General features: G+C 37.4%; 1 protein-coding gene across 9 annotated transcripts in view; it reads left to right on the forward strand.

Moving 5' to 3' along the window:
• Window positions 1-13,729, forward strand: part of TENM3 (teneurin transmembrane protein 3) — a gene marked incomplete at its 5' end in the record, with an annotated part of 433,573 nt that overhangs the window by 251,040 nt on the left and 168,804 nt on the right. For all 9 annotated transcript variants that reach the window (XM_080797211.1, XM_080797212.1, XM_080797213.1 and 6 more), the window contains one exon: window positions 294-531. In XM_080797211.1, the coding sequence (XP_080653337.1) occupies window positions 294-531 (238 nt within the window). The remainder of the gene's footprint in view (window positions 1-293; window positions 532-13,729) is intronic.

The following is a 13,729-nucleotide window of genomic DNA, read 5'->3' on the forward strand; positions in this document are numbered from 1 at the left end:
AAACCAGATGAAAAAAAAATCTGAAACAAATTAAAACCAAAACCAATTTTACCATCTGTTGTATATTAATTAGTACTTCGTGTATCAAGGGTAAACTTGCTCTTAGAGAATGTCACTGAACACCCGCTTAATAGAATAATATGCAAATTTATTAGGTTATGGATTTAAATGCAATTTTTAATTCTGATTCATCTGCAGTGGATCCCCCAAGAAATTGATGGTGTGTGTAGCTACGTAGGTACATATACATATATCAAGATAAATATATAATGAGTTTCCTTTTCTTTTTACAGAGCAACCTGCAAACAACCAAGGCCAGCCCACTCTGCAGCCTTTGCCACCACCCCATAAACAGCACCCCGCCCAGCACCATCCGTCCATCACTTCTCTCAACAGAAACTCCCTGACCAATAGAAGGAACCAGAGTCCGGCCCCGCCGGCTGCTTTGCCCGCCGAGCTGCAAACCACACCCGAGTCCGTCCAGCTGCAAGACAGCTGGGTCCTTGGCAGTAATGTACCACTGGAAAGCAGGTGAGTCCTCTGTGGGAGACTCCCAGATCATCGGGCTGGTAGGACTGCGCCAGATGTCTGCCCGCAGAACGGCCACCCTACCAGAGTCAGCCAGCCATGTTGATTAAGGTCTCACATTTAAAGATAAGCTAGTCTCAGCCTCTTCTTGTGAACAAATTTACCGTACTTACATACTCAGTGTTTTGTCTTCGCTGAGAACAGCGCCAGGTTACTGGTCATTTTTAACCTGCCAGCCCGGTGAACATTCTCGTCCTTTTCACACATTGTATAGGCTACAAGACACGAGAATGAATGCCTTTAGTAAAACTCTGTCTTATTACTGGTTTTTTTTTTTTTTTTTTCACTTATCTACAAATCGTCAGGCATGTCTAGAAAAAGATGGAGATAGAGGGTGTGATTCTGGGTCCCATAGGTAGTTTGATTTGATGAACATGGTTAACAGACACTTGGTTCTAAGACATCCCTCCTTTCACAGGACACGTTCTGTCCCTTACGTCCTAAAATCATAGAGGATTCCTGAGCAGAAGAGTGAAGCACAAGTCAGACCACCATTTGTGGAGGATGTTTTAGTTTCTTGCCATAGAAGGGAGATGGGACCTACTAAGGCTCCTTCCAGCATTATTTCCTAAGTCATCCCACTCGTTCTTAGACAATAATATTAGACGGAAATATTCTTCCTTATGATGAACTGAGATCTCTAACTCCTGAAACTCCCATCGTCTGTTGTAAACCGTGCAACTCCTATTCTGTCACAATACACAGTCATTTTGACCCATTTCTGTGTGACAGCCCATGGGCTGCTCTCAGTCTTTTGTTCCAGAGACTTCCCCAGCTTCGTGTCCTCTCTCTGTACACATCCAGGTGTTTCAGTGAGGTCCTTAAGTTAAGCCTTCTAACACGGGTTGGCCCACAGGGAGTAAACCGCTCAGACAAACGTGCAGACCTAGTGTAGAACAAGTTTTGAGTTAATCCATTGCATTCGTAAATACCTCCCAGCACAAAAAAAATTTTCCTTCTTTCTTCAGACAGAACCTTGACAGTCAATGTCTTCTTTATACCATGTACTGCACGAGCCAGGGGTGGTGTCCTTCCTCACTAGCTTCCTATTGACAGCCTTAGGACAAAGTCCCCCTGACATTCCCGGCAGCGTTTATTTCTCTTCTACCCTAGGCTTCCATTAGGCTCAGAGAAAAAGAATCATCACCACATAAAATCCAGAAAATAGAAGACTCTGGGGAGAATGCCCCCCAAAATGCCCTGTCCCATAGAGCCCCTGGCTAATGTCAGCATTTAAATTAGCTTCTGGATGAAGAAACAGGTTTCACAATGAATAAATCATGATTTTTTTTTTTTTTGCCTTTAAATGCGTGATCTAAACCAATTCTTCCCCGAAGATGAGTTAGCAGGAAGTCTTCACAGTTAGTTGTCAACAATAAAAATCTTTTTCTTTTCTTTTACTCTTGACCTAAGAACATGGTTCCAAGGAACTCTTGTTTTGTTTGTTTGTTTTATCTGTAGTGTGAGCCAAGACTAGTTGGCTTTTACTGTTGATTTTGTATTATTGAACACTCGTGTGGGAGAGAGCAGAAAGAGAAAGTAAGGAAGAAGTAGGCAAACAGGAGATTTCTTCACTTAAGACAAAGTCATGTCTATAGATCTTTTTTTTCTTTCCTGAGGTTATTAGCACAGAACTAAATTTACCCAGTGTAATTAATTAGCACACACCGAACAACTCATCAACACTGATTCACTATTGTCATTTGGAAAAATTTTACTTGGAAAAAAGTAATTTTCCAGTTGAGTCATCAAATTGAATATGGATAATTGCATTGTAGTTGACAATAATTGTTCTGACAAATATGTATGAAATATGTCGAGTTCAGTCAGTAGAAACGTGTTTCATTTTAGGAATGTTATATAGTTCAGAAGCCTGAAAAACTGTCTGTACAAGAGCTAGTATTTCTTGAAGCCATGTCTTCTAGTGGAGATATTTGGACGCATCTGGGGAGAAGATGTGTTCTTGTTACTCCTCACATTGTACTCATGAATTTTGGTTGGTGGGACAATTAGGAGAGAAAATAGTTGTTTAGAGGACAACCCATTCTAGCATATGTGTAGTTGTGGCTGATTTCTCCGTATTCAGACTGTTTAAGAGATCACTCTCGGGATGATTTGAAATTCCATTTCAAAGCGATGCCATTAGTGAACCATCCATGGAATTATATTTTTTAGTTTTATGAACTGACATAGAAAGGAAAGTCTGCCAGTTGTTATAATCTCACTAATGTGTATATGAAGAATAAGGAATCCAAAAAATGTAAAAACTTTCACTCTGTCGTCTAGTTTTGTTGTCTTCCTGTTTTCAGGTGTCCAGCTCTTAAAATATTGCTAAAAAGTATTTCAGCTTACCACGCACTCCATATATCAACCCAAGCAGCGATGTGAAAATCTCACACTGTACCGACAGAGGCTACTGTGGTTTCTTTAATAGTCTCCCTTGGTTGGAACTCTTGAGGTGAAGAACCGGTCTTATTTATCATTGATTTTTTCCTTTTTTAGTTAAGGTTCCCTCTTGAGTATGATTCTCGGGCTCTGTTTCAGCTACATTAACAACTTCATCCAGACGTGTGTCTGCCGTTTTTAATCTGGGGCACAGTTTCGTCTTTGGCAATTATTTCTATTTACACGTATACTCATTTCACAGACTCTCACTTTTCTCAAACCGTCGTTTAAAGAGTATAAGGTATGAAGCCTGAGATTCCGTTCTGTGTGTGTAAGAATGTGTGCGCTTTCTCTGTCCCCAACCCTCTTCTCCTTCCAGCGTACATTGATAATGGCTGCTGGCAGATTGGCCCATAATAATCCACGAAACTCTTGGTAATTTGTAGTCTATGCGAATTGGTAGAGAAGACATCAAAGATTTCGCACCTTGTCCTATTTCAGTGCAGTTCCTGGTCTGATTTATTAAAAGCATTTATTTTTTTCACCAGCGGTTTCTTGCTTCCCTAACAATGTTTATTTCCTTTGTCTAATGAATTTAACATTTGCTGCTGCTGGAGACAATCGATATTATTGTGTACTTGTACATTTCCACTCGGTAAATAGAGCCTTTCTGGTCTATAATCTCTAGTGAGTTTCAGATCTCCTAGAGTCACATCCAGACCCGGACAAGCTTTCCAAGCATTTCCTTATTATGTTATCATCTTCAATAAATACCACTCAGCACCCATCTATAATACCAATCCTTGCTTATAGTTTTCCTTCCAGATTCCTTTTCTTGGCACTCAATATTTCTTATGCTTTGTGTGATTTAGTTTTAGGTCACTTGCTAGCCTGTAGGTCATCCTCTGTTTATTTTATTCTTCAGCTGCTTCAGAGCATGGTCATAGTTGCTGTGAGAGTATAGAGCAGCCGAGGAGAAGCTGGGACTCGACCCAGTGCAGTAGCAGCCCTGAAAGGTGGAAGGAACAGCAACTCTCACTGGGAGCCCTGACCTTCTGCAATTGTGAAGTTAATTGCCTGCAGGTTCTTCATTTATATATGTGAATTAAGTAGCTTAGTAGTTTCCTATTAGATGTTAACAAAATGGTTCATTTGTAGCCATTTAATAAAAGATTTATTAAAGTCTTATTTTATTATGAAGTCTACTTTGGCATTGAGAGTTCATTAGTTATGTTCCCCTAGCTCTTTACCTTGCAGTGCAGTAATGCTTTGCTAATTATTAATGTATGATATTGCATATTCAATTACCTCTTTATTATTGCATTTTTATTTAAATATTGAAATGTCTTGGGCTGCCTTAATGTGAGATCAATTGCTATATCTTATAAAAAAAAAAAGACCTAAACAGAAGTATTACCTACTAAATTAAGATATTCTCCCTTCCTCCCTCTTTTAATCTTCACTCTAAATGGTTCTAGGGAAAGGCAAGACATCAGTACCGGCTTCAGATATCAGTCATCCTTTCCTATTAGAAACCTAGGCAGCAGCCTTCACATTGTGGCATTATCGTACCAGGGAAAGATTTCCCGGGTGAAAAATGGTCCCCTCTCCAGCATGCTGATAACCAACTACCTTTAACAAGATAGTAAGTAGTTAGATGCTCCATAATTGCAGATAGAGCTTTAAGTAAAATATCCCTGGGGAGGTAATCCACTGACTTAAGTTTATGGATGATGCCATATCCTTTTGTTAAGGACAGTTTGGGGGCCGGGGGAGAATATCACAGAGTATGGAAAAGAGATGCAAAAATGAAGCTGAGGTTACTGAACACCAGTGCCAAAATTGGATCTGGGCCTAGGCTTAGAAATTTGTAATAAATCTTTGAGAGTCTCGCCGTCTCTGTTAAAAACAGACAACAACAATAGCAGACCCTGTTAACCTATGTAAAATTACATGCCAATGAATAATAGAAATCAACTGGATTCTCGGTCTCTTGAAATAGTTCACCTTTAGTAAAGTACAGTATTTCTTAAAAGACCTTGTGAAGGGACACATGTGCATTTGTAAGAGTGACTGGCAGAAGGGACGCATGGGTGGCTCAGTAGGTTGAGCGTCTGCCTTCGGCTCAGGTCATGATCCCAGGGTCCTGGGATCACGCCCTGTGTCAGGCTCCCTGCTCAGCCGGGAGCCTACTTCTCCCTCTGCCTGCCACTCCCCCTGCTTGTGCTCTCTCACTCTCTCTCTGACAAATAAATAAATAAAATCTCCCTCCCTCCCCAAAAAAGAGTAATAAGAAGAAAGAGGAAGAAGGACATATGATGTATAAGGATATGCCTGGTGATGTTTATATTTAAGGCTCATTTCAATTTGTGGCGTAAAAACTTTTGTCTCATTAAGATGAGATTAATTCAGGAAGCTGTTGTCCCAATTCAGTGTCTAAGTGCTGTGCTAACCATTTAATTTATCATCAAACCAGACAGTTTAAGAGTGAAAAGGTTGTAAGTACTTGGGACACCTGGGTGGCTCAGTCAGTTAAGTGTCTGCCCTTGACTCAGGTCATGATCCGAGGGTCCTGGGATCCAATCTGGCATCGGGCACCTTGCTAAGTGGGAAGCCTGCTTCTCCTTCTGCCCCTCCCCCTGCTCGTACAGGCACATGCACATTCTCTCCCTCTCTGACAAATAAATAATATCCTTAAAAAATATTAAAATTAAAAAAATAAATAAAAATAAATTAAAAAATAAAAATAAAAAAATATTAAAATAATAAAAGTAAATTAAAAGAGAAAGGGTTATAAATACAATTGCACTAGAACTTTTACAGGTTTGTAAACTGAGACTATACCAGACACAGAGGGACATACTGTTACCCAATGAAGTATTATTCCCACAAGTAAAGTTGCATGTTAACTTATGCCTAAGATAAATCAGAAAAAGAAACCAAATAAGAGGGGAAGCAGAAAAACAGCCATTGGTTGGAATACAGCCATTGGTTGACTCTCAACTTGAACTTTTCTAGTTTCTATGCCAACTTGTAGCAAATATTTAACCCTTTGTCAACCCCTTCACAGAAAGAGCTTCTGTTTTTCTCTAAATATGTGGTTCTTAAAATAATACATAAAATATTTGTTTTTATTTTCTTCTCACAATACCAAAAGGACAAGAGAGAACATATATTGAGGCCAACATAGCCAATGAAATTTTGTTCAAGACGTTCAAACTTTGAATTTTAAACGTAAATGTTAGATTTAAAGGTAAATCATATATTCACTAAAAATTTAAAACAAAAGTAAAATTTGGTCCAGAATTTACTCAAAGAAGGAACAACTGTGTGTCTCTAGCTCTCTAGCAAGTAAAATTTTTGTTTTCAAAGCTCTTCAGCTATACTGAAATAGAGACCTCATTCTAAAATAAAGTATGAGATTAAAGGTGATTACTAAGATTAAGATAAGGGAAAAGCAGAAGCATGATTTTTATTTATTTTTTAAGATGTTATTTATTTGAGGGAGGGGGCAGAGGGAGAAGGAGAAACAGGTTCCCCGCTGAGCAGGGAGCCCTATGTGGGACTTGATCCCAGGACCCTGGGACCATGACCTAAGCTGAAGACAGACACTTAACCAACTGAGCCACCCAGACGTCCAAAAAGCGTGATTTTTAAAGTGAGATTTTTATTACCTAATTGTAATGCACCTGCCTCAGTTTGCTGGTTTAGCAAATATTATGCTGATAACTTAAATGGAAAAGTAGGCTGTGGATTGACAGTAGCTCTAAGGTGGAGGTCATTCCCAGAAGTCAATATTGATGTATATTCCCGAATGAAACCTAGTAGTTTTATTTTTAAATATCTTTTTTTTTTTCTTCTCAGAGTGGTTTTACAGAAAAACTAATTTGTAATAAAAACTTGACATTGAGTGAGAAGGCTCTGCCAGTTTTGAGTGGGACATAGATTCTTCGAGGACAGGGTAGGAGAAGCCCTAGACAGTTACAACAATAAAATAATATAATATTTTCTCTTCCTCTTCTTTTTTTTTTTTAATTTTATTTATTTATTTGACAGAGAGAGAGATCACAAGTAGGCAGAGAGGCAGGCAGAGAGAGAGGGAGAAGCAGGCTCCCTGTTGAGCAGAGAGCCCGATGCGGGGCTCGATCCCAGGACCCTGAGATCATGACCTGAGCCGAAGGCAGAGGCTTAACCCACTGAGCCACCCAGACGCCCCTTCTCTTCCTCTTCTTTAGAGGTGGGCAGAAAACTTCTGAAACCGTTTCCTCCAGTTCCATCGTGAAGCCTCACTGTGTGCAAGCCCAGCGCTCCGGGTGTTTTATCACCCCCCAACCCCACCCCGCTAAGCCCTGTGGGTGGGTGATGCCCATCAGATGCTTCTCCTTCGTTTTCTCCATCCTGTCTCTATCCTCCCTAAGATCGGGTTAAGCCCCCCAGGAGGATGGGAGTGCTGGGATGGGGGAAGAGGGGCTGGGGGTGGTAGTCATACTTCAGGACATCACTTGGCACAAACATTTTCTTTCTTTCTTTTTTTTAAAGATGTATTTATTTGTTTGGGGGAGAGAGAGAGAGAGCACAAGTGGGAGGCGCAGAGGGAGAGGGAGAGAGATACTCAAGCAGACGGAGTTGGGCTCTGCGCTCAGCCCAACTCCGCGTTTCATCTCATAATCCCGAGATCATGACCTGAGCTGAAACCAAGGGTCCTCTGCTTAAATGACTATGCCACCCAGGCGCCCCTGCACAAACATTTTCAAATGAAGCAGGACTCTAGGAGAAAAGAAAATTAGGAATAATCTGTTTGCAGATAGGCTAGAGGACGTCATCCAGTCTGTCACCGTCTTGTCCAGCTGTACCCGTAAGCCCAGATACAAACACAGCTCAGCAGCATAAACAAGAGTCTGTGTTTTGCAGTCAGACTGGATTTTCATCCTGGATCCATCATTTAAATGATCCATATTATCATCTACAGGTTATTACAACCTTAGGTCGATCTCCAATGCCACAGTACTTACTACATACTGAAAAGAGCGTTGTGACTTTAATAATGTTAAGTAAAGTACCTGGCAAATGATAGGTGCTCCATAAATGGTTTTAAAATACAACCAAATAATAAGAACAACCATTGCAAAGGATAACATAACCTAATTAGTTAACAGTTGAACAAATGTAAACACCATTTATCATCAAGAAGCTCTCTTCTCTCCAACGGACAAGAAAAGTGTTTGTCCTGACTGGAAGAGTTACAGTCTAATTTATCTTCATGGGGTAGGTAGGTCAAGCCTGCAGCCACAGATCTATCAGAATAAACTCTCTCGCTTCTTTCACTCTTTCCATTGTTCAACAGAAAAAAGGTGAATTTTTGCAGGTAGGAACCCCAGGTCTGCTCATTTCATTCCTGAGAAGGAAAAAAAAATGTTTAAATTGTAATGAAAGGCAACTAGTCATATTCCTGAAACATTTAATTAACTAAGGCGGTAAATGTTTGGAATGAATCAGTCCAAGCCTTGATAGATGCATTGTCTTCCCATCAGTCAGGAGTTAGACCTCAGTTTTACTTAAGGTGTTTAAAGCTTTAGGTGTCTTTTGAGCATGATGAAGATACTGTACAATGGAGTAGGCGTGTTATGTTGTTTAATTGAGGTGAACCAGTTTCTTTATAATAGCAATTAAGACCCAAGAAAGCATGCATTAATTATTTGCTATAGACCTTAAGTGATTTTTGAAAGCATAATTCCAACAAAATGCAATTACTGTATACTCTGATAATGTTTGGTTTTGGATAACCAGCAATCTGTATAAAATACTCACACATGATAACCTTAATTTCCCTAGTACCTAGGAAAATGAATTCTTAATTACTTCTAACACATTTCTAGTCACTTCTCTGAACATGATCAAAGTATAAGGTCATCCGTGCCATTACTCTGGTCATGGCTAATGACTGTGATTTAATCCTTTTCTTTTTCTGAGCATGACCTGTTCGTTTTTGAGGCACTTCTCTTCCTCTTCCTCGGCAACCATTTTGTGAGCATTTTTTAAAATCCTTTTACTCTTCCCTAATACTGTCTGTGAAAACGTTTCAATCCTCTTGTGTGTGGGCGCATGCGTGTTTTCATGTGTGTGTGTGTCTGTGTCTGTGTGTATTATCTCTGCCTAACATCACTATTACAGGGGGATTTTTATCTTTATCCTAGAATTAATTTCTGTCCAGTTTTAAAACTGTGTTTTGCTCTAAAATTTCATCCTGTTTATATCACTGATTAACATTGTTCTTCACTTCCTGTATTTCTTCATTTTTCCCTTGACAAAGTTTTGCCTTTTGTATTTCTTTCTTCAAACCTGAGGTGAGGTCTGTTTTCTATTAAACTATGTTCAGAATACTTTCTCCTTTGCCTGCAAGGTTACATTCTTGGACATGCAATTAACCAGCTAAGATTACTAATTTCTATCTGATAACCCCTCTGATTCTACGGTGACCCTCTTTATGATTTCTTAGCATCTCACCTCATATTGTGAACCACTTGGAATATTACCACGAGAAGTCATCTTGTTCCAATCACACCCTGCACTGCTATGATAGTGCTTCTTTCTGCTCATGGCAGGGTAGAAAAAGCAATGGTTTGGGGACAAATCTGGGTTAAAATCTTAACATTCTACTAGCTATGTAACCTTAGGCAGATTTTTTATCTCTCTGTATTTTTATCTCTCTCTCTCTTTTTTTTTTTTTTCATAAAATGGATCTGGTAATACTTCTTAAAGATTTTATAAGGATTTATTGAAATGTCATTGCAAAGTAGCACTTTCACTTCTTTGCTTTTCTTTATTCTTTTCCTCTGCTATACAGTTAAGAGAAAAATAATTAATTCCATATTTAGAAGGATGAATAATAACTTGGAAAGCAGTAAAGGCTTGGTAAAGGAAAGGCAATGACAATTAACAAGAATTGGCATGTTGATTAATTTTTGTGAACAATTAGATAGTCTTTTCAACTTCGGAAATAGGTATTTTTTGACTGAGAATAACCAGTATTTTTCCTGTTTAATTGGGGTGGCTTCCTACAGGAGATCAACTATGAAGTAAATTTCAGAGACAGGGTTTGCTTTAGAAAAAAGGAACAGTGATCTTAAGGGGAGGAGATTTTCTGAGATCATGGTGGGATAGTGATATTCCACAAAATGAATCCTGAATGCTTTCCCTCGTTTAGTGGGTATTTACGAACGTCTTACAGTGTACCAGTGTGAAAAACTCAAGGTTGTGACAGAGGACGTGGAGAAGTGGCGACTACTTTTGAGAAATATATGGACTATATTCCAGAACAAATTCACAGTTGGAGTAAATTTTGGCAGTTACCTGATCTTACCTTTTAGAGCCCATTGAGATTTTAGTAATCTGCCCAAGGTCACGTGACTGGTTGGTGGCAGCACTCAGCTAGATCCCAGATTCTAAATTAATTCCTTTCCTTCTTATAGTGGCTTCATTTTGTTAATTACATATGAAAGAAAATAAAGGCACTCAACCCCAAAATACATGTATGTATTCAGTTATTAATTGTACTGTAGCAATGTACTAATCTTATGCACGTTATCATACATATATAAAACTAAAATTTGAAAGGATGAAATGAAATAGATAGCATTTCTAAATAATTTTATTTTCTTTCAATCTGTCACTTAATTTTGTTAATAAATATTTATTATGTATATATTTATAAGATAATTACATGTCAAATATTAGCTATACATAAACTTTTTGACCCTAACAACTCTATGAACTTCCTTTTTACAAATATATACAATTTAGATTGCACAGTGTGATTTTTTAAGGTATAACATTGAACTTGAACATTAAAATATATATATACATGCATATATATATGTATATATATACATACATACACACACACAGACACACACACACATTGTAAAATAATTAATATATCCATCCCCTCACCTGGGTGTAGCTTGTGTGTGTATGTGTCTGGTAAGAGCACTCAAGGTCTCCTCTCAGCAAATTTCAGGTATCCAATATAATGTTAATAACTGTAATCACCTGGCTGTACATTAGATCACCAGCACTTACTCATCTTATAACTAGAAGTTTGTACCCTTTGACAAACATCTCCCCAATTCCCCCACCCCTAAGCACCCCCTTGGCAACCAACATTCTGCTCTCTGGTTCTATGAGTTGGACTTTTTTTAGATTCCACACAAGTAGGATCATCCAGTATCTGCTGAAACTTAACTAATGTCTCTGATGTTCTAGCAAACTAATTAGAATTTGTTACATTTGCACCTCTTTAAATAAACAAGGACCAAACTCACTAACATACCATGTTTTGCAGACGTTTAAGCAGTTTAGAAAATTAAAAATTGTTATAGATGGCAATCATTGTTCTTGGCAACAAAATAATATATTGATGGGAATATTTCCAAATGTGAATTTTAAAAAATCCTGTCTGAACTAAGAGTTTCTTTAAAGAAGCAGTACTTCCTTCCTTGTGCTTGAATACTACTTTACCTGAAGGGACAGATTAATAATTTTTTCAAAAATACATTCTTGGTAGCATGCTGTTGACAGCCCCTTGTCCTCCCAGAAGAGGTCATCAAATTTGGACCCTTCTCCCTTATACATATTTAACTCACTTTTAAGGTCTATAACTCTTTTGGGTACTTTGCCATGAGCTAGCTGGTTAACCTTGATGTAGTTTAAAAAGATTTTCAGAATCACTGCGCAGCTCATCCCAAAGTATTGGGAAGAGTCTTGTATTTAGTTAATCACAAACAGGCAGCAGAAGATAGAAGGTGAGAGTGTTGCTGTCAACTCGTCTACTAGGTGAGCTCATCCTTCTCTCAGGGAATTCCTCACAGACATCCGTGACTTTCCCACAGAAGGACTGAAAGTAGCTTTCACAATGGTGACAGTATTACATAGTATTAAAGCTTAGTATCTTTCTTATTCTTTAGACAGGAGGTAAGTCCAAACGGAAGTGTGTTTTATACATGAGTTAAGATACATATCTCATATAGAAACTGTATAATGAACTGGTTAAGAACATAAATTTTAGGGCCCAAAAGACCTACCCTTGCCTCTATATAAATTCTGACAAATTAAGGCTCAGTTTCCTCATCTTAAAAAAGGAAATTTTATTACACACACACACAGAGTGGGGATTTTGTGAAGTTAAAATCAGAATAGTTTCCTTGTGTAGAGTAAATAGGTGCTGATTAAGGTTTATTTAAAATGCCTTCCTCTCTTTGGACTGGTTGCTTTATGTTTTGTTTTCTTAGCTACTTAGCTACTTACGGTTCACTAATATGTGATTGACTAAGGTACATCTTCAATATCTCTTACAATCCTATAATTCTTCTATTCTTCTATTCTTTGTAAACTTACATCTACACTTGAAATTCTTATCTTTATCTAGATCATACTTCCTTCTCAAACTTATTTAGAAACTCTGAGCAGTTCTAAGCATAGATGGCCATCAATAATTGAATGAATTAATAATTAAAATCTTGTTCAAATAGCACATAGGAATTTTAAGACGTTCTTTTTCATTCCCATTTTAATTTTAATATATTTAGTATGCAAATGCCAACAGTAGCTATAATTGATCATCTTAAAACATGTAGGAAAATATCTGATATAGATTTGTGCATTTGATGCTATGACCACACCATTAAAATAACTAAAATTTGAAACAAAGGCTGTGAACCTATTTTAGCCTTCTTGGTAATGGTAAAAGGAAAAAAAAAGAAAGAAAAAAATCTGCATATTTAACTTGTCGTTCCATTCCTAATCTTCCCAAACTCTGTAACATGATTAAGTGCTTGATTATAGATATGTCTATGTTTACATAAGTCTTAATAAAAATAGTTTGCTTCCTATTATAACCCTATATATTTTTATAAAGCTGTGGTTATACATAAATTTTATGTTGTATTAAGTTTCTCACCTAATACTGAAAAATAAATACGAATTCACTAAAATGCTCTTCCCACAGATCACATGAATACTCTAGAATTTTTCTTCCCAATTTTCAGAGATCGATGCTGTAGTTTCCATAAACATGTTTGTGTATACAGTATAATTGCAAATTGATACAGTGGCAGTTGCTAAAATATATAATTATTCATACATTCGTACTGTGGAATTTTTTTGTAAAATATAAAAAACAGATTTTGTTTCAAAGCACTGTTTTGTACAACCACTAATAGCTCATATTAATTCAGGTAACAGCAGTGAAATATATCTTGTTTATAAGCTTTTCATTTAAGACATTTTTCTTGCTGGGATCACCTCCTGGTGTGAAAGTTGTCCAAAGATAATAGCACATCAATTCAAAAGTGTAATAGATTTGAGACCACAACATGCTATCAGCATGAAGAAGTAGTTTATCAGTCTTACCAACTCACTGTGTCACAGCTAGAATCATTACATATTTGTTCTTTTGTTTGCACATCAAAATATATAATTTATATTCTAATGTTGATTACTCACTTGGGGGGTGTATAATTTTCTTATTTAAAATATTCTTCTTTAAAATGCATATCATAATTAATTTAGAGGTAATGGAAGAAAAGGCATTTTAATCAGTAGGGCTCTAAAAACATTTTCTTTTTACAATTCAGGAATGCATAGTATATTACTTACTATAAAATATTTTCAATTAAGTTTATAGTAATAGTACTTTTATATTAGAGGCAAAATAATTAATCCATTTTGAACCAACACTGGCCAGTTCTTACAAAATTTA

This window comes from Martes martes, assembly GCF_963455335.1.
Source record: "Martes martes genome assembly, chromosome: 2".
NCBI classification, from domain to species: Eukaryota; Metazoa; Chordata; class Mammalia; order Carnivora; family Mustelidae; genus Martes; species Martes martes.